At 38.4% G+C, this 20,015-nt stretch overlaps 1 protein-coding gene across 3 annotated transcripts in view; it reads right to left on the reverse strand.

Moving 5' to 3' along the window:
• Myo1d (myosin ID) overlaps nt 1-20,015 on the reverse strand; it is a 394,397-nt gene that overhangs the window by 217,078 nt on the left and 157,304 nt on the right. For all 3 annotated transcript variants that reach the window (XM_045158229.1, XM_045158230.1, XM_045158231.1), the window contains exon 16: nt 10,164-10,371. In XM_045158229.1, the coding sequence (XP_045014164.1) occupies nt 10,164-10,371 (208 nt within the window). The remainder of the gene's footprint in view (nt 1-10,163; nt 10,372-20,015) is intronic.

Raw genomic sequence — 20,015 nt, forward strand, 5'->3', positions numbered from 1 at the left:
GAATAGGGGCAAATAAATGACAAAGCCAATAAAATCTAATTTTCAGAAAATGATTCTACTAACACTTCTTCTTGTGGCTAATTTACAAAGTTATTATACTCAGGTCTATATACTAACCTCTGAGCCTGCTTATAATTGACAGTTATATTATTATCAGTTTCAGAACTTACTATTTTCATTATATGCTTATGTGTTAATGAGTCACTTTTAATTCTTCACAAGATTCTATTTGTGATGGGACTTTAATAAGTCTAACAATAAGAATGGAAAACATAAAAATAAATGTAAGAAAATATAAGACTTAGCTGCTAAACCAACAAGGACAATTCTTGTGATATACATGTCACCTTTGAAACAGATAACTTTAATGAATAAAAGGTTATGTCACAAAGAATCATAATTAATGTGATCTATCAAGAATCTATAATATATTTGTGCAAAACTCAAAATCAACAGAGGGTCATGTGAGGCTGCCAGGAGCCATTGCCCATGGTGTGTGGACTGCCCTTTAATGTGCTACATACCTCAGCTGTCCTGGAATAAGAGACAGGTTTCGGTCTACTGGCAACAGGGAGCAGACCATGTATTGGATAATAATAAGAATTATTAACTTTATATACTCTGATGATATGACATCTTTACATAACAGGTAACTGTAGAAATAATATTGGTATTTAAAATGATAAAGACACCTGAGATTTCCTTTAAAAAAAAAACTTAACTAAAACATGAGGCGATTATTAGGTAAAATATAAGTGACAAAGTGCTGTTAGTTGTTGAATTTGGATTAAGGAGACATAGGAGTCATTATGCTATTTCTATTTTTATGAATATTTGAAAATTTCAATAATAAAAATATTCCTTTAAAATCTGCATTTTGGAGGTTGGGGAGTGTGATAGTTTGCATGTGTGTCCCGCATATACTCAGGAGTTTATTAAAGTTGTAGCTTGGATTTCCAGCCAATTGGATGGAAGAGGTGTCACTAGGGGCTGATCCTGGGGTCCAACCCAAAGGTGTGATTTGGGGTGGATCTGATAATTATCCCAAAGGTATGCAAAGTAGTCTGGGCTCTGCCTGGGTCCCTGCTGCTTGTTGTTTTGGGTGTGTGCTGGCTAGTGGTATTTTTTCTCTGCTTGGATTTGTGAAAGGAGGAAGCCTGTTTTGCCGTTATGGAACTTCCCCTGGATCTATAAGCTTCAAATAAATCCCTTCCTCCCCAAAACTGTGCCTGCTTAAAAATGCATCCCAGCAACATAAAGCTGACTACATCAGGGAAAGAGTTCAGTCAGTAAAGTGCTTGGCTCACATACATAAAGACCTGAGTTCAATCCCCAGAACCCATGTGAAAAAGCTGATTGTGGTAGTATGTGCTTACAATCCTAGAGCTGGAGAGGTGGAGACAGGTGAATCCCTGAGGCTTCTGGCCAGCCAGTCTAGCCTACTTGGCAAGCTCCAAGCCCATAAGAGACCCTGTCACAAGAGAAAAAAAGGTAGATGGTGTCTAAACAAATGACATTTGAGTTTGTTCTCTGGCTTCCACATGCAAATGTGCGTGCATACACACACATATACACATGTTTTCTTCTACATTGTACTAGAAAAAAAAATTACTATTACTATCTATCAGACTCCCAAACGAGCTTCCACAAATTCCAGAAAGTAAACCATAAAACATAATCAGGAAAGCTGGGCGTGGTGGCGCATGCCTTTAATCCCAGCACTTGGGAGGCAGAGGTAGGAGGATCACCATGAGTTTGAGGCCACCCTGAGAATGCAGAGTGAATTCCAGGTCAGCCTGGCCTAAAGTGAAACCCTACCTCAAAAAACCAAAAAAATAAATTAATTAATTAAAAAAATCAAAAAACCAACCCCCCCATAATTATGAAACAATAAATATAAAAATTAATGATTAAATTAGAAAATGAAATACTACAGACATCATTGCCTAGAAATGATTTAAAATTTAAAAAATATTTTATTTATTTATTTTAGAGAAAGAAGGAGAGAGGGGGCGGGGAGAGAATGGAAACATCAGGGTCCCTAGCTACTGCAAATGAACTCCAGACACATGCGTCACCTTGTGCATCTGGCTTTATGTGGGTACTGGGGAACTGAACTTGGGTCCCTTGATTTTTCAGGCAAGGGCCTTAACTGCTAAGCCATTTCTCCATTCCTGATTTAAACGTTTTCATGTAGTGATAGGGATAGAACCTAAGACCTGTACAGGTTAGGTAAGCACTCCACCACTGAATTAATACTCAGCTCTTGTTTGTTTACTTTGTGAGACCCCCTGCTATACAGCCCAGGTTGGCCTGGAACTCATTATATAGCTGACGCTTGCTTCAAACTTATATTCTTCCTGCCTCTGTTCCCTGAGTACTGGAATTACACATATGGTACCCCCACTCTGGGGTGATTAAAAAAAAATTAAACCAGTATTGGAAAAGAAGAAATCCAAACACAAAAAAATAGCTAAATAATAGTATAGCAAGTCCTATAGATAAGAGAGAAATAAACCTTAGAATAGATTCCACAGTTCATCATTAATACACATGAAAGAAACTGGAAAAAGATAAGCTCATCACTCTAGTTCTTTTTTAAGATTATTTATTTATTTGCAGAGTGAGAGAGAATGAATGAATGAATGAATGAATATGGGTATGCCAGAGCTTCTTGCCACTGAAAATGAACTCAGACGCATGTGTCACTTTATGCAATTGGCTTTACATGAGTACTGGGTAACTGAGCCTGGGCTATCAGGCTTTGTAAGCAAGTATCTTAACCACTGAGCCATCTTCCAGACCTCACTCTGGTTCTTTATTTCAAAAAAGAAACTGAGGAAGACAAAAGGAAAAATTATAAATTATAAAATAAATAAGTTGGGATGATCTGTTGAGAAAAATATAATAAAATACATTAATTAAAGTTGACAAAATACAGCAAGCGAAAGAAGCAATGGGAAGAAACTTAAGACATTTCTCTAATTGTATTCAATTAAATTTGAGAACCTGGACAATTTGCTAGAAAAATATAAATTACACAAACTGACCCACAATATATATGAAACAAAAACTCACCAACTGCCTTAAAGAACAAGAGGAAGTTATCTGGCATGACAGTGTACACCTATAATCTCAATACTCTGGAGACTGAAATTCAGGTCAGCTTAGGCTATATAGTAAGATCCTAACTTAAGAATAAAACAAAACCAAAGGCAAATGAGGAAAAAAAGAAAACAAAATTCCCCAAGAAAGTTGTTGAAGAGTATGCTCCTAAAATGCCCCTTTCCACATAATTTCTTGAACAGATTAGTTCAGTTCTATTTAGACTTTGCAGGCAAGTACCTTAACCACTGAGCCATCTCTCTGGCCCCCACTCTGTTTCTTTATGTCAAAAAAGAAACTGATCAAGATAAAAGGAAAAATTAATAAATTATAAAATAAGTTGAAGTGATCATCTCCTGAGAAAAGTATAATAGACTGTTCCAAAAATGGATTAAAAATAGTATCAAATCTAAACAAGAAAAAAACATTAATTAAAAAAACATAATAGAGAAATGGAGGGATGGCTCAGCAGTTAAGGTATCTGTCTGCAAGGCCAAAGGACCCAAGTTCAATTCCCCAGGACCCACATTAGCCAGATGCACTAAGGGTCTCATGTTTCTAGAGTTCGTGTGCAGTGGCTGGAGGCCCTGGTGTGCCCATTCTCTCTCTCTCTCCTTCCCTCCCTCTCTCTCTTTCTCTCTATCAAATAAATAAATAAAATAATTCTTAAAAAAACAAAACAGATAGCTAGGCATGGTAATGAACACTTTTCTTAGCTCTATGGAGGCCAAGGCAGAAGGATGAGAAAGTTCCTGGCAAGCCTGGGCTTCACAATAAGTACCTTGCCTCAGAGAAATCACCAACAAATCAAATACCCCAACAGCAACCACCACTGTAAGAACCTGTCAGCCTATCAAGGTAAGTCCTGGAGATGAGAAAAAGAACTTGAAGAGAGAGAACAGATGCATGAAAACAATTTACTATGGCAGGCAGAAAATAAAGGCCTAACATCAGCCTTTGTGAGAATAAACCAGAATTGAACAACAACCAAAAAAAAAATCAGTTGGGTGTGGTGGAGTACACCTTTAATTCCAGCACTTGGGAGGCCAATGTAGGAGGACTGCCGTGAGTTCCAGGCCACCTGGAGACTACATAATGAGTTCCAGGTCAGCCTGGGCTACAGCATGACCCTACCTCCAAAACCAAAACAAAACAAAACAAAATTCAAAAATCAATCTGTAGAAAGAAATTATATTTGGGAATGAAGCAGAATTTAGTATTCTTGTAAAAGTTATTTTGTATTCTATGCAAAATAAAGAAACATAGACCAGTACTTAGAAACTCATTTAGAAATCTGAAGGGAGGAAAACTTTTGTCTGAATATGATATAATCATTCAATCAGGAAAACTAATGTCAGCAAAGATGAATCAAGAAGAGTTTCCTTCTGAGTACAGAAAAACCAACCAACATAAGCAGTATTATTTCTCTAAATCAGTAATACCATGCAAAAAATGTAATAAATTCATACTAGCAATAAAAATAGTAAAGTATCTATAAATTAATCATGAGTCTATAGCCTCTTTCAGTCTAAAGCCAATGCAGATGATTTATTTTTTACTCATAAGATGAGTTAATATTGTGAAAAATGTTGGTCCTTTATGCAAATCTACAAATTGGATACAATCCTATAAAATTATTGCTGCATTTAATGAACCTACTACACAAATTAAAATTTAAAAAATATATTTTATTTATTCATTTGCAAGCATAGAGGGGGAAGGGAGATAAAAGATAGAGAGAAGGAGGAGAGAGAGAGAGTGAGAGACAGAGCAAGAGAGCAAGAGAGAGAGAGAGAAAGCAAGAGGCATGTCACGGCCTCTGGATATGGCAAATGAATTTATGGGCTTACAGATATTATAGCCAGTTTCCCCTTGCCAGCATTTGGTACACTCTCCTGATGCAGTTGTCTACCTGATGTTGGCAAGAAAGTGATGTCCACCTTCTGCTCATACCATTGTTTTGGAACTCAGTTCTAAAAGGAATGTGGAAAGATTTGGAACCTTGGTCTGAGAGGCCCTGTAGTGCTGAAGGCAGAGTTTTATGGACCATTATTCTTTTTTTTTTTTTTTTTTTTTACCAAGGGGAAATTTATTTTATTTTATTTTTTAAATTTTTGTTAGCATTTTCCATGATTATAAAAAATATCCCATGGTAATTCCCTCCCCCCACCACACTTTCTCCTTTGAAATTCCATTCTCCATCATATTGGACCATTATTCTTGGAGTCAAAAGACCTGAATGTAGTAAGAACTGTGGACTGTGAGGTTTGGCTTACAAGGGGAAGAAAAAACTGTGTTGGAACTGGGCTAGAAGCAGTCTGGGTGAGAGGCTTGGTCCTATGTCTGTGTCCTGAGAACTTGTGCAGGGATGTGTTGCATAGAAATGACTCGTGTGATCAGATGGATATAGCACAGAAACGAAAGCTTTGGGCTAAAGACAATAGTTTGTTTAGATGAACTTGTTTGCGAGATTACAACCATTGAGATTTGGCCAGCTGTTCTACATTGGTGCAACAGACAGAATTACAACTTTTGAATGTAACAGGCCTAGCCAGGCGTGGTGGCATACGTCTTTAATTCCAGCATTCAGGAGGCAGAGGTAGGAGGATCACCGTGACTTTGAGGCCACCCTGAGACTACCGAGTGAATTTCACGTCAGCCTGAGCTACAGTGATGACCTCGAAAAACCAAAAAAAAGGGGAGGGGGGGGCTAAATGCTGAAGGAGTGTCAAGTTCTTCAAAGTAGGCTTCATTTCCCTCTCCTGGATAGGCAAGTTGGTGTCCCACCTGGTGCTATGGAGTATAAAAAATGCAGGCAAGAAAGGGTCATTGGATTTGCAAGGTGGTTTTGTGTTTTGGAAATGGCCATGGGCAATGTGAGGCAGGGCTGTTGGAAGTCCCTGCATGGAGACACAAGGAGTCAGGAGGATGAACCATCAGTTCAGTGGAGACCCAGAGGAGATGTCAGGACAATGGGACGGGTGCCAAGGAGAGCTGTTGGCTTGGGATTGTTCCCTCAGCTATGAGCAGCCTAACTGGAGGAACAGAATTGGAACTCCAGAGACTGGCTACAGATGCTAGACTTAGAGCTATGGAACTTGATACTTGCCCTGTTTGTTTTAAAACTTGTATTGATTCAATCTTTCTTTGCTATGCCTATTGCCATCTTCTGTAGTGTCAATGTTTATTTTGTGCCATTATGTTTTCAGCTAACAGGTAAGAGATCTTAGACTATGGGGATGTTTGAATAGCATTAAGATTGATAAAAACTGTGGGGACTTTTAAAGTTGGACTGAATGCACTGCATTTTATATCATGGATGGCTATAAAATTATGGGAGCCAGGCAGAATGTGGTGGTTTGAACTAAGTATCCCCCATAAACTTATGTGTTCTGAATGCTATGTACCCAGCTGGTAGCAATCTGGAAAGTGGAGCTTGTTAGAGTAGGTATGTTGTTGGGGGTAGACTTATGTGTGTTATTGCCAGTGTTTTGCATGCTCTCTTGCTGCTGTTGTCTACCTGATGTTGGCCAGTAGGTAATGTCAACCCTCTGCTGATGCCATTATTTTCCTTGACATCATGGAATTTCCCTCAAGTATGTAAGCCAAAATAAACCCACAAGCTAGCTGCTTTTGGTTATGTGCCAGCAACGTGAAGGTAACTACAACATTGCAGAATGTAGAACATCTTCAATGGTTTTTAGGGTTGACTGATACTTTCATTTTATAACTGTCAATGTTGTGATACTGTTTCTCATAAATACATAGCATAAAAGGTAGAAATATTTTTTGGCTCATTTCAGAAATTACTGAAAATTCTGTCCTAATCTCAGGCCAAAATTCAGGTAGTAATGATTTAGGAAACTCATATCTGCAAGCCACACAGCAATTTTTAGATTCAAACATTCTAACTCAATGTAATCAAAAGATAGTTAGGGACTGGAAATATGGCTCAGCAGTTAAGGCACTTGTCTACAAAGCCTAATGACCCAGGTTTGATTCCCCAGTACCCACAAAAAGCCAGCTGCAGGGCTGGAGAGATGGCTTAGCGGTTAAGCGCTTGCCTGTGAAGCCTAAGGACCCCGGTTCGAGGCTCGGTTCGCCAGGTCCCACGTTAGCCAGATGCAAAAGGGGGCGCACGCGTCTGGAGTTCGTTTGCAGAGGCTGGAAGCCCTGGTGCGCCCATTCTCTCTCCCTCTATCTGTCTTTCTCTCTATGTCTGTCGCTCTCAAATAAATAAATAAAAAATTAAAAAAAAAAAAAAGCCAGCTGCAGTAAGTGGCGCATGTGTCTGGAGTTTGTTTGTAGTGGACAGAGGCCCTGGCATGCCTATTCTCTCTTTCTTTTCCTCCTTCCCTCCCTTCTTTTTGTAAATAAAAATAAATAAAATATTAAAGAGATGGTTGGTTTTATACATGCTGCAGAATGATGGCAGGAAAATCTTAAAAGACAATTTTGTCTTTACAGTAAAAATACTGCAACTTATAACAAATAGTAGTCTCCAATCTGCTGAGGTGTTACAGGTAACATTGATAGCACTGTATGTTGTGATGGCATGCACAGTGAAGAGTACATGTTATATTTTCAGAAAGGAGGCTGCAGTGATGTCAGAGGATACAACATGGATGAATGTTGTCAGAAATATCTCGAATTCATTATATATTTGATTCTTATTTTGAATTAATTTTTGGTTACTGTGTGCTTGGAGACCTCTTATTACTCTCAGATTTTTCATGATTACTTCATTCAGTAATGTGGCTCCAAATGGATCGTAATACCATTTAAGAAGCTGAAGCATAATGTGATAAAAGCTGTGTGGTATGAGTACAACCCAGGGAAACAAAACTAGAGCAGAATAGAACACCAAGGAGAGAGAAGAAAAGAAACAACCACCAACTGAAGAAACACAAAACCATGCAAATAAAACCTTAACATGTGATATATGGAGCACCAAAAACCAAGGGGGAAAAGAACAGCTTGTCTAGTAGATGGATGAGAAGACTGGTTAGTCAGATCAAAGAAAATAAAACTGTATTCCTGTAGAAAACCACATTTATAGGTGGATTTAAATGAATTAAAAGCCAAAATAGAAGAAAGAAATATATACAGCTCATGAAGGCAAATACAGGATAATGTCTTTGTGACCTAGAAACAAAGAAATTATCTTCAAATAAAAATTGAAAGTATAAAGTATATGGAAAAACACTGAAGTTGGTTATATAACGATTAAGGATTTTGTTCAACAAAGCATAATACAGATAGTTGAATTTATTTGAATGGTCATGGAAAAGAGAACATATTTATAATGTCTAAAGCAGATCTAAGGTAATGTCTACAATGTTCAAGGAATTCCTGATAATTAATAAGAAATAACAATTTCAGGAGAAAAATAGAGAAAAGATATCAATAGACAGTTTATAAAGAAAACTCTCCAAACAAACCAGCATTTATGGACATGCTCTAGTTCAGTAGTAATCAGATAAACACAAAGTAAAACAACAATGAACTATTATTGTGCCAATCAGGCCAAGACATAGGTAGCTGTATCTTACTGGTGGGAGATGAACACACAGTCGCCCTCATCTGTGGTTGGTAGTGTGCATATTGGTAATCATTTTGCAGAGGAACCTGGAAGTACTTATACCCATTAAATACACAGGTATATGATGACTTGTATCTTTCTCACAGAAAAGTGATTTTTTAAATACACATACATTATTTTTTTAAATTTTATTTATTTGAGAGAGGGGGGGGGGAGAATGAGGTAGACAGAGTGAGTATGGGCATGCCAGGACCTCCTGCCATTGCAAATAAGCTATAGACACATGTGCCACTTCGTGCATCTGCCTTTATGTGGGTATTGGGGAATCAACTCTAGGCCCTCAGTCTTTGCAAACAAGTACCTTTAACCACTGAGCTATCGTTCCAGCCCCAAATATTACTTTTTTTTTAAAAAAAAATATTTATTTATTTATCTGAGAGAGACAGACACAGAGAGAAAGACAGATAGAGGGAGAGAGAGAAAATGGGCGTGCCAGGGCTTCCAGCCTCTGCAAACAAACTCCAGATGCGTGCGCCCCCTTGTGCATCTGGCTAACGTGGGACCTGGGGAACAGAGCCTCGAACCGGGGTCCTTAGGCTTCACAGGCAAGCGCTTAACCGCTAAGCCATCTCTCCAGCCCTATATTGCTTTTTTTGAGGCAAAGTTTCATACTGTAGCCCACACTGATCTAGAACTCTGGCTTCCTGCCTCAGTATCCCAAGTGCTGGATTGCAAGTGTGAGTTATCCTTTTCTGGCTCACATATAAAGTTTCTTTTTCTTTTCTTTTTTTTTTTTTTTTTGCATTAAAATGGTTCACACGGAAGCTGTGAGAAAAAGAGCATGGGGAATGAAGAAAATGAATACATGAATGTGATGAGAAGGGTGTCCTGAGCAGATCAATGATGACAGCACAAGTAATGAGGTGTGGAGTTAGCATCCACACTTGAATGATGGTGGGGTAAACACCAACAGGGTGGTCATAAACATGTTGGCATAATTTTTGGAATTACAATATTTAAAAGGTGCTTTAAGCACCTAGGTACAGAGAGAAAAACATAGTTAATGACAACCAACAAAGGACACTGGCTCAGATATCTAACTTTAAATGTATTTATTTATTGATTTCTGTATTTATTTTAAAGAGAGGGGGCATAATGGTCACACCAGGGCCACTGTAAGTGAACTCCAGATACACGTACCACCATGTACATCTGGGTTATGTGAGTTCTGGGCAATTAAACCTGGGTCCTTAGGCTTCGTAGTCAAGTGCCTTAACCACTAAGCCATCTCACTTCTCTCACTTTAAATAGTAGTATACAGAATATCTTTAATGTATCAAGGATAAAATAATTTTGAACCTTGGCAGCCACATAAATTTGATGTGTGAAGGCAATAAACATTTTAAGATATGCATAGATACACAAGCTATACCATCCACAAATATATTTAAGTATTAGCAAAGTTTTGAAAACATAAAAGTAAGACCTTATGCTTATATATAAACTATAAAATTACCTTTTGTAGGAACAGGACAATCCTTACAAGCATCTGGGCACGGAGTTCTTCCAAGGTAAACAATGTACGGGGTGTTCGAATGAAAATTTTGGTCTTCCCATAAGCTACATCATCCTGAAAACCGCATTGCTCTATCAGTTTCTTCACAGCCTCTTTGTCTGAAGGAAGGTCATGGTTGGGCCAGGTAAATTCAGAGATCATCTTGTACCTGGGAAAAGAAATAACAGAACACAAATTAGAGGAAAAACATATGGTCATTCCAACAGAAAAAAACTATACAACCAAACCTTCTTAGCAAACTGTTAATAGAAGTGAATTCCATTAATTTGATGAGTTGCAAAAAAAAAGTGTTTAATAAAACACTTCTTCATGATAATAACTCTTACTAAACTGGGTATAAAATAGCCTTGCTTTTGAAGGCTATGTACCAAGTTTATAGGAAATACCATTTGCAAGTGGGTGACCTTGGAAACATTCTCTTTAAGCACAAGATGGATGCTCCCATCACGTGTTCTACTCAACACTGTTCTGGAGAGTTAATGAGCACAGTGAGACCAATAAATTGGTAATGGATCAAAGAAGGAACAAAACTGACACTTCTTAGGAATAGTATGACTCTCTTCATAGGAAATAAAGCAGTTCTTTAGATATTTTCAAAACTAAAAGAAATTCAAAGACGGGCGTGGTGGTGTACGCCTTTAATCCCAGCACTCAGGAGGCAGAGGTATGAGGATCGCTGTGAGTTCAAGGCCACCCTGAGACTCCATAATGAATTCCAGGTCAGCCTAGGCTAGAGTGAGACCTTACCTCAAAAAGCCAAAAAAGAAAGAAAGAAAGAAAGAAATTCAAACAGTGTTGCTACATACATGATTAATACACAAAATTAGTTGCATCTGTCTATGTAAATAGCTCCTTGCCACATAGGCCTCTCATACAGCAACTCCCCACACCACAGCTGACTTCATGAGTATGACATAAGCCACAGTCACAATCTCAAAAGTGATGTCCTACCACTTCTACCATATTCCAGAAGTTCAGTGTACACTCTGGAAAGTCATCCAGGGCATAAATATCAGGAGGCAGGGACATGTTAGAATCCTGTCTGCTATAGGGATTTCCTTCCATATTATATGCACAGTCAATACACATAGCCAAAGGAAGTAATTTTTTTCTCATCTGAACGTCACAATCATTTTTTCTTCACACTTGGTTATAATTTGCTGATATTTTCTTTTAGTTCAAACATGTTTTCATTATTTTAAAACATTTTTATTTATGTACATTAGTTGTACAAAATAATGAGTTTTGATGTGATTTTTTTTTTTTTTTTTGCGGTAGGGTCTTGCTCTAGCCCAGGCTGAGCTGAAATTTACTATGAAGTCTCAGGGTGTGGCCTTGAACTCACAGCAATCCTTTTACCTTTGTCTCCAAATTATTGGGATTAAAGGTGTGTGCCACCACACCTGGCTCAATGTGACAGTTTTATACTTGCATATAGCATACTTGCAACATATACAATTCTCATTATCCTCTTTAACCCTTCCTCTTTCTTACCCTATTCTCTTTTCCCTTCCATAATAGTCTATCTTCGACTTTCATGTTTTCCTTCTCTGATTCAAAATATGAGAAAACAAAAACTATCTGAATCTGAGTTATTTTACTTTATACAACAATGTACAGTTCCATCAACTTTCTTGCAAATAACATGGTGTCATTATTTATTGCTGGATAATAATCATAATATGTATATATTCTTATTTCCTATATTAATCTGTTGATGGACATTTATGTTAATTCAGTCACATGTCTTTTGTGGATAGTGCTGAAATAAACATAGGAATACAGATATTAATGTATGCTGATACAAAATTCCTTAGGCTATATACTCAGGAATTGTATAGCTGGATCAGGACATTTCTAGTTTTTTTTTTTTGAGGATTCACTACTGACTGCTGTAATGCCTATACTAATTTATGCTCCCACCAACAGTGTATAAGAGTTCCTTTTTTTCATGAATTTTCATGAATATTTGCTTTCCTGATGATAGCTATTGAACTGGGGTAAGATAGACTCTCAATGTAGTTTTGTTTTGCATCTCACTGGTAGATAAATTTTTGAATTTTTTTTTGAAGCAGTGTCTTACTCTAGCCCAGGATGGCCTCAAACTCATGGTGATATGCCTACCTCAGACTCCCAAGTGCTGGGGTTAAAGGCATGCACCCAATAATTTTTAATTTTAAAAATATATTCTGGATATTAATCTCCTGTCAGATGAATAGCTGGTGAAGATCTCCACCAATTCTAAAGTCCATTGCTTTTCTCTGCAGTATAGAAAGAACCTTTTTAATTTTATGCAATTTTTGCTAGCATATCCTGAGGCTGTTAGATTCTGAGGCAGCCAGCCATTGATCATGCCTACATCTTGAAGTATCCTCTTCTACTTTCAAAGATTCAGACTATACAGTAACATCTGATCCACTTTTTTTTTTGGTCATTTTTTAAAAAATTTATTTATTTGAGAGCGACAGACACAGAGAGAAAGACAGATAGAGGGAGAGAGAAAGAACGGGGCCAGGGCTTCCAGCCACTGCAAAGGAACTCCAGACGCGTGCGCCCCCTTGTGCATCTGGCTAACGTGGGACCTGGGGAACCGAGCCTTGAACCGGGGTCCTTAGGCTTCACAGGCAAGCACTTAACCGCTAAGCCATCTCTCCAGCCCCTGATCCACTTTTTAAATTGATTTTGGTACAGGGTGAAACAGTTTCACATATCTAGTTTTCCCAGCAGTGTTTGTTAAAGAAGACATTTATGCCATCTTTGCTGAGAATTAGATGGCTGTGGCTATGTGGCTTTACTTCTGGGTCCTCTATTCCACTGACCCCCAAGTCTGTGCTCGTGCCACTACGACTGCTGTGCTAGTATAATTTGAAACTGTATATTATAATACCATTAGGAATGCTTTCTTTCTCTTAGGACTGCTTTGGTTATTCAGGGCCTTTGGTGCTTCCATGTAAATTTTCAGTTTTTCTTAGTTCTGAGAAGAATGTCATTTGAATTTTAATAGTGATTGCACTGAATCTGCTGATCACTTTTGGTAAAATATCCAGTTTAACATTATTCTACTGACCCATGAATATGGATGGGCTTTTTTGTTCCATCTTCTAGTGCTAACAATTTCTTTAATGTTTTATAATTTTGATTATATAGAAATTTTATTGCCTTGGATAGGTTTGTTCTTAGTTGATTTTTTTGCAGGGCACTGTGCATGGAATTTTTCTGATTTATTTCTCAGTGAATTCATTATTGGTGTACATAAAAGCTACTAATTGTTATGTTTATTTTGTATCCTGCTGACTTTGGTTTAAAAAATGTACCATGATCTGGGCATGGCGGCTCATACTGTCATCCTAGCATTTGAGAAGTTAAAGCAGGAGGATTGCTGTGAGTTCCAGGTTAGCCTAGGTTATGTAACGAGTTCCAGGATGGCTTGGGAACAGAATGAAAGCCTGTCTCAAAACACCAAAACAGGGCTGGAGAGATTGCTTAGTGGCTAAGGCGCTTGCCTGCAAAGCCAAAGGACCCAGGTTCAATTCTGTAGGACCTATGTAAGCACAAAGTGGCACTGTGTCTGAAGTTTGTTTACAGTGGCTGAAGGCCCTGGAGTGCCCATTCTTTCTCTCTGTATCTGCTTCTTTCTCTCTCTCAAAAATAAATAAATAGGTAACATTAATTTACACATTTAAATAAAACATCAAAACAAAGAAACACACACAAAACAAACAAGAAAAAGGATAAAACAAAAAACTGCATCATTCAATCACCATGTGTTTGTTTAATTTCTTTGGTTGCTCATGCTGGTGTATTCTAGATTTATTCCATTATGATGTGATCAGATGTAAGAAATTACTTCATTTTTTCATATTGTTGATATGTTATATTTTATGCCATAAAATATGATCTATTTTAGAGAAAGTTCTATGGGCTACAGAAAAGTATGTATTCTGCAGTTTTAGGATGGAACATTATGTAGATCACCATTAGGTCCATTTGATCTATAGCAGCTTTTCCCCCCTTTGGATAACCTACTGTGGGTAAGAAGAGGGCATTATAGCCACTAATTATTATTGCATTGGTGTTTATCTATTTATGTCCAAAGTTTCTGTTTTAAGAAACTAGGTGCACCAATGTTTGGTGGACAGATTAGCTCCATGTACCCCTAGAGCTGGACTGACAGCAAGCTTTTTTTCTTCTATGTGTCTCCATCTCCTCCAAGAAGCCCACAGAGGGGGGAGGACAACAAACTGTACTGGGCACAGGGGTCACAGCTGGTCTCATGGTTTCTACTACACTATGATTGTTTTGTTTTTGTTTTTGGTTTTTCGAGGTAGGGGTCTCACTCTAGCCCAGGCTGACCTGGAATTCACTATGTAGTCTCAGGGTGGCCTCAAATTCATGGCAGTCCTCCTACCTCTGCCTCCCGAGTGCTGGGATTAAAGGCATGCGCCACCACACCTGGCTCTACACTATGGTTTTTTGGAGACACAGTTCCTGTAGCCAATCATACATGCCACTTCATCTGCCAGTCTTTTTTTTTTTTTTTTTGGTTTTCCGAGGTAGGGTCTCACTGGAGTCCAGGCTGACCTGGAATTCACTATGTAATCTCAGAACTCATGGCAATCCTCCTACCTCTGCCTCCCGAGTGCTGGAATTAAAGGTGTGTGCCACATGCCCGGCCAGCTGCCAGTCTTAAAGAGAAAGTGAGTTCTACTCTGTTCTGTGTCTCTGGCCCAAATCCCACTGCATATATTTTTCCAATGAATTTGACTTAGTAGCACTCTCCTGAGGCCACAGTGAGCCACAGGGGTATATGTTGGCCTGGACAGCAGCAACATTTACTATATATTAATTGGATAAAGGAAAGCAAAGGGACTTGTTTTCCAAGACAGCACGCTTGCGACAGACTTTCTCAAGATGGTTCCCCTTCACAGCTCCAGGTTTTTACTCTGAGAAATGCAGAGCATGTAAGTGCCAGCACAAACTGCTATTCCAGATCAATAAAGCTCAGACTTTGCATCTGCTTCTGTACCAATATTCTCCCAACATGTCTCTCTTTTCCCTTTCTGTTATTCCTCCCCTCTGCTGCACCACTGGGCTGCACTAATGCTCTCTTTCTCATCTTCTGTTCAGATTAACAGTTTGAGTCTCCCCAGGTCTCTGTCTGATATTACATTTTGGTGTGTTCTATCAGTCACCTACCTCACTGAGAAGCTGCCTTCTAACAGATTTCATCCCAAGCTTCTGAGAAGCCAGAAAACAATGCTTCTAACCTACTATTTGAGGTCCAGGCAAACTCCCGCTATACTATACTGTGTTGGGAGTGTCTAAGGACTCAGCAGCAGGCTCCAAACTACACTTTAATATATATAGCCTATTGATTTTGCTCACTTTTTTTTATTTTTGGGATCAGGTCTCCTGTAGCCCAAAATAGCCTCAAATTCACTACAACTGAGGATAACCTTGGACTTTGGATCCTTTTGCCTTTATCTCCCAAATGATGAGATGTACCACCATACCCAGTTTAAGCTGTGCTGGGAATTAAACCAAAGGCCTCATGCATCTAGACAAGCACCCTACCACCCAAGCTATATCCCCAGTATAGCCTATTGACTTTAATACATGGAAAAGGCAAAAATATAAAACATAAATATGTAAATATTTTAAACTATGTATAGTATAAAATCTAAGATATATTTTTCAACTCATGAGTGTATTACCCTAGCCCTGTCCTTAGTTCTGAATTTTAGACTTACAGATCCAGTGAGATGTGAAGGTATCTTTTTGCCTTCTCTCTTAGCCTTTCCAACCCTAACTGATCCAGTTGCTAGAGTCCTGGAAATATTTTTATCACTTTTCTATCAGTATTTCATTAAGTTCTATTGATTTTATATCCAAAATACATGGCAATGTGGCTCAACGGTACAGAATTTGCCTACCTGGGTTTGCTACCAAGTAGGAGACCAATTTCTTTCATTTCTCATTCTTTCTTTCCCTCCTTCCCTCTTAACTCCAATAATTTTCCTCATCATATCATTAGAGATATAGGCTATATCTCTAACCCAAGCAACTCTCTACCTTACTACAGTAGAATCCTAAGTTGTCTTGTATTTCTTCTTTCTATTCTGCATGTATCAGCACAACTTTTTTCATTGTAAACAGCTTTCAATCATTTTTGTCTTTTACTGCTCTCCTTGCTCCCCAGCATCCTAAGTCACCTGGCTTTCTTAGCGTTCTGCACTGCAGCTGCCTTCTTGCTTGAGTGCTTTTGCATACATTATCCCATTACTTACAAAAAAAAGTTTTACCCAGTCCTTAAAAGGCTGCCTCCTTCTCACCCTTGTCTCTCCTTGATCTTCCTAACCCAATATCCCCTCTAAGGTAACTAGTTTTGTGTTGTTTTCCCCCTCTACCATGTACAATGATTTGTAATCAACATGATTAGTGGGTTTATCTCTTTAATATCTGTTACAAGTCTGCGACTACCATGAAGACACTTTTTTCCCTGTTATAGACCATCTGTGTTTCATATTGTCTGCCATAGTATGAAGCAGTAGATATTTGTAGAATAAACAAAAAAATGAATAAATACATTTAAACACCTATTCACTTTGCAAGGCATGGACAGAAATAGAAGCCAAACCAAAGAGACCTTTATTTGATGGGGTTTTGTTTTGTTTTGTTGTATTTTATTTTGAGACAGGGTCTCATGTAGCCCAGACTAGCTTCAAACTAGTTGTGTATCTGAGAATGTGCTTGAACTCCTGACCCTCCTGCCTCTACCTCCCAAGTGCTGGGATTACAGACATGCACCAGCATACTCTGCTATAAATAAGACTTTTATGATGAAGACAGAGGTAAGGCCACACAATCACACATGAAAAAACCAGATAGCTGTCAAATTCATTTTAAATTTGAGTAAGGATGCATATTTGGACCCTAGTATTAGTAATGATGCTGAAGAGCCAGGGCCACTCACTGTGGAAGCTGGAAGCATTCCACTGCCCCACTGGTCAGCTCCTGTGGCACAGAAGAAGGACACTCTGCTTTCCTTCCTGCCAGTTACCAGCAAAGGCTATGATTCCTGTTCTCTATAAACCAGCATCCTGAGCTTTCTAATGAAAACCTGAACTCTCCTTTGTGACAGTTTGCCTGATCTACTTGAAGAATGCCAGCCACTTGTAAAGTTACCAGTTATGTTTAAAACCCTTCTTTATATTTTCATTAGAAGAAACAGAGGTAAATAAAAGTGACAAAGATTTAAACTCAATTCTAGACTGCTTACTAAAAAAAAAAAATCTGAAGAATCTAAAGCAAAACTTTCCAGTAGAAAGATTGAAATGTTACTTTTTCATTATCATTAATGGAAACACAAGTCCAATATACCACTCACCTTTTAATCCCACCCCATGTTCCATTGTTAATTAGTTCAGTAAGTACAAGAATAAAGTTATAAATTTTTCAACTTGACAAAACTCATTTTACATGGAGATAAACTTACTCTATAAAATAAGGATGTATTATTCTCCCCATAAACCCATCATCTTATCTAGTATCTTCTTAGACAATTCTAGAGAGGCATTTACCTCATCTTAAATGGTCATCTATTGCACAGACTTCCATCAGTCCCAAAGCATGTCTTCTAAAGGGTGAGTTAACAGGTTAACTATGATTATTGCCATGTCTCAATTTTCATAATGATATTAGGTATGTTTCCTTCTTGCTCTGTTTTCTTTTAGATAGACTAAGCTTTCATTATTCTGTTTTATTTTCTCCTTTAGTCTGCAAGTTATACTTTTTTTTTTTTTTTAAATTTTTATTTATTTAGTTATTTATTTGAGAGCAACAGACAGAGAGAGAAAGAGGCAGAGAGAGAGAGAGAGAGAATGGACACGCCAGGGCCTTCAGCCACTGCAAACAAACTCCAGACGCGTGCGCCCCCTTGTGCATCTGGCTAACGTGGGACCTGGGGAACCGAGCCTTGAACCAGGGTCCTTAGGCTTCACAGGCAAGCGCTTAACCGCTAAGCCATCTCTCCAGCCCACTTTTTTTTTTTTTTTGAGGTGGGGTCTCACTCTAGCCCAGGCTGATCTTGAACTCACTCAGCAGTCTCAGGCTGGCCTCGAACTCACAATGACCCTTTTACCTCTGCCTCCTGAGAGCTGGAATGAAAGGCATGTGTAACCAGTAGTCACTCAGTAGTCTCAGGCTGACCTTGAACTCACAGTGACCCTTTTACCTCTGCCTCCTGAGAGCTAGAATGAAAGGCATGTGTAACCATGTCTGGCTATTTTATTTTCTTACTTTTTTTCTGTTCTGTGGACTGACCTAGGGCCTCATGCATGCTGTCCCACTGAGATATACCTATATCCTCTAATGCACCATTAAAGATTGTAGGCTCTAGGGCCACTTATCTAAGCTCCAACATGGTTCTGCACTACTCAGTGTCCTTATCCACACAAAATGAGGGTGAAATCCTATTCTGTGACTGCCACTTTCAGTGGGTTACTACAGATGGTGCTTGGTACTCAGACAAAACATTTTAAAATGTTAGCGGCTTAATTCTATTGAAAACTTAAAATATAACTCTCTTGGGAAATTTGGCCACTGCTTGTCTGAACAGTGTTTCTTCCTGTCCTGCCTCTTCTTCTGTTATCCTTCGTAGGTGGGTTTTGCTTCCCTTATAGCTGCAGAGGTAGTTACTTGTTCTGGTTACTATGTCACCCTTCAAGAGACATAGCTACAGAGAACCAGCTAGAATGGCTTCTTTTATATGGGAGACGAGTCTCTCTGTCTTCATGTGTATGCCAGGCTGACCTCTAACTTACTACATGGTCCAGACATTGAACTCACAATCCTCCTGACTCAGCCTCTCAAATACTGGGATTAAAGGTGAATATCACCATGCTCAGAAGCTCAATGGAAGCTCAAGCTTCTCCAGCCTGTCTTTCCTTATAATTGTGGCATTAGGTTGCTATTGAGTCTTCATATAATACTAAAGAGTGACTACCATCTTTAGGGCTCACTGAGGAACCCCTCTTCTTGATCCCATTGCTTGGCTGTACATTTACTTTTAAAATATTCATATATTCTTATTTTAAATATGCATATTTTAACTACTTAGGGATCTTGTAGAGTAGGGCATTTAAGCTTGTGCCACCAAGAACATCATATTGGAGACAGGTTCTTTTTAAACTTTCTATTTTTATATGAGTATTAGAAAACATATTCTAATCCTTACAGTGTGTCTTTCATGCCAAAAATGAACACACTAATGTCTTTTGAATTGGAAGTTTAAAAAAAAGTCCACAAAGAGATTAAAGGTAGGCAAGGATACATAAGCACTAGCAGAATGCCCTGTTCCTTTCACATGAAGCTTGCTTACTTCATCTACTCACATGGCTTTCATTTTATCTCAGGATAGTGTATTTCCAGCTCAGGCCCATCCACTGTTACCCATTCCCTTGCTGCTCACCCTAATGTTTGACTTCTGCTGATTTTCTGTTGGTGTTAATACAACATCTGATAGTTGTTACAACTTTCCATGTAATAATAATAGACTAGAAACCTTTGTAATAAAAATGGAAAACCAATTTTACAGATCTGTGTGATTTCAACAGGAAAAATGGTCAGTTTTGAGCATAACCTTTTGGTTAATATAAAACTGAACTCTATTTCCAGGCTATTTGCTATGAAGTTTTTTGTTTCTTGTTTCTTTTGAGACAATACCTGGAACTTCTGAGACTCTTGCTTCTCATGTCCTCAGTGCTGGGATTAGGATGTATACTACCACACCTG

This window comes from Jaculus jaculus, chromosome 9 (assembly GCF_020740685.1).
Source record: "Jaculus jaculus isolate mJacJac1 chromosome 9, mJacJac1.mat.Y.cur, whole genome shotgun sequence".
Lineage (NCBI taxonomy): Eukaryota > Metazoa > Chordata > Mammalia > Rodentia > Dipodidae > Jaculus > Jaculus jaculus.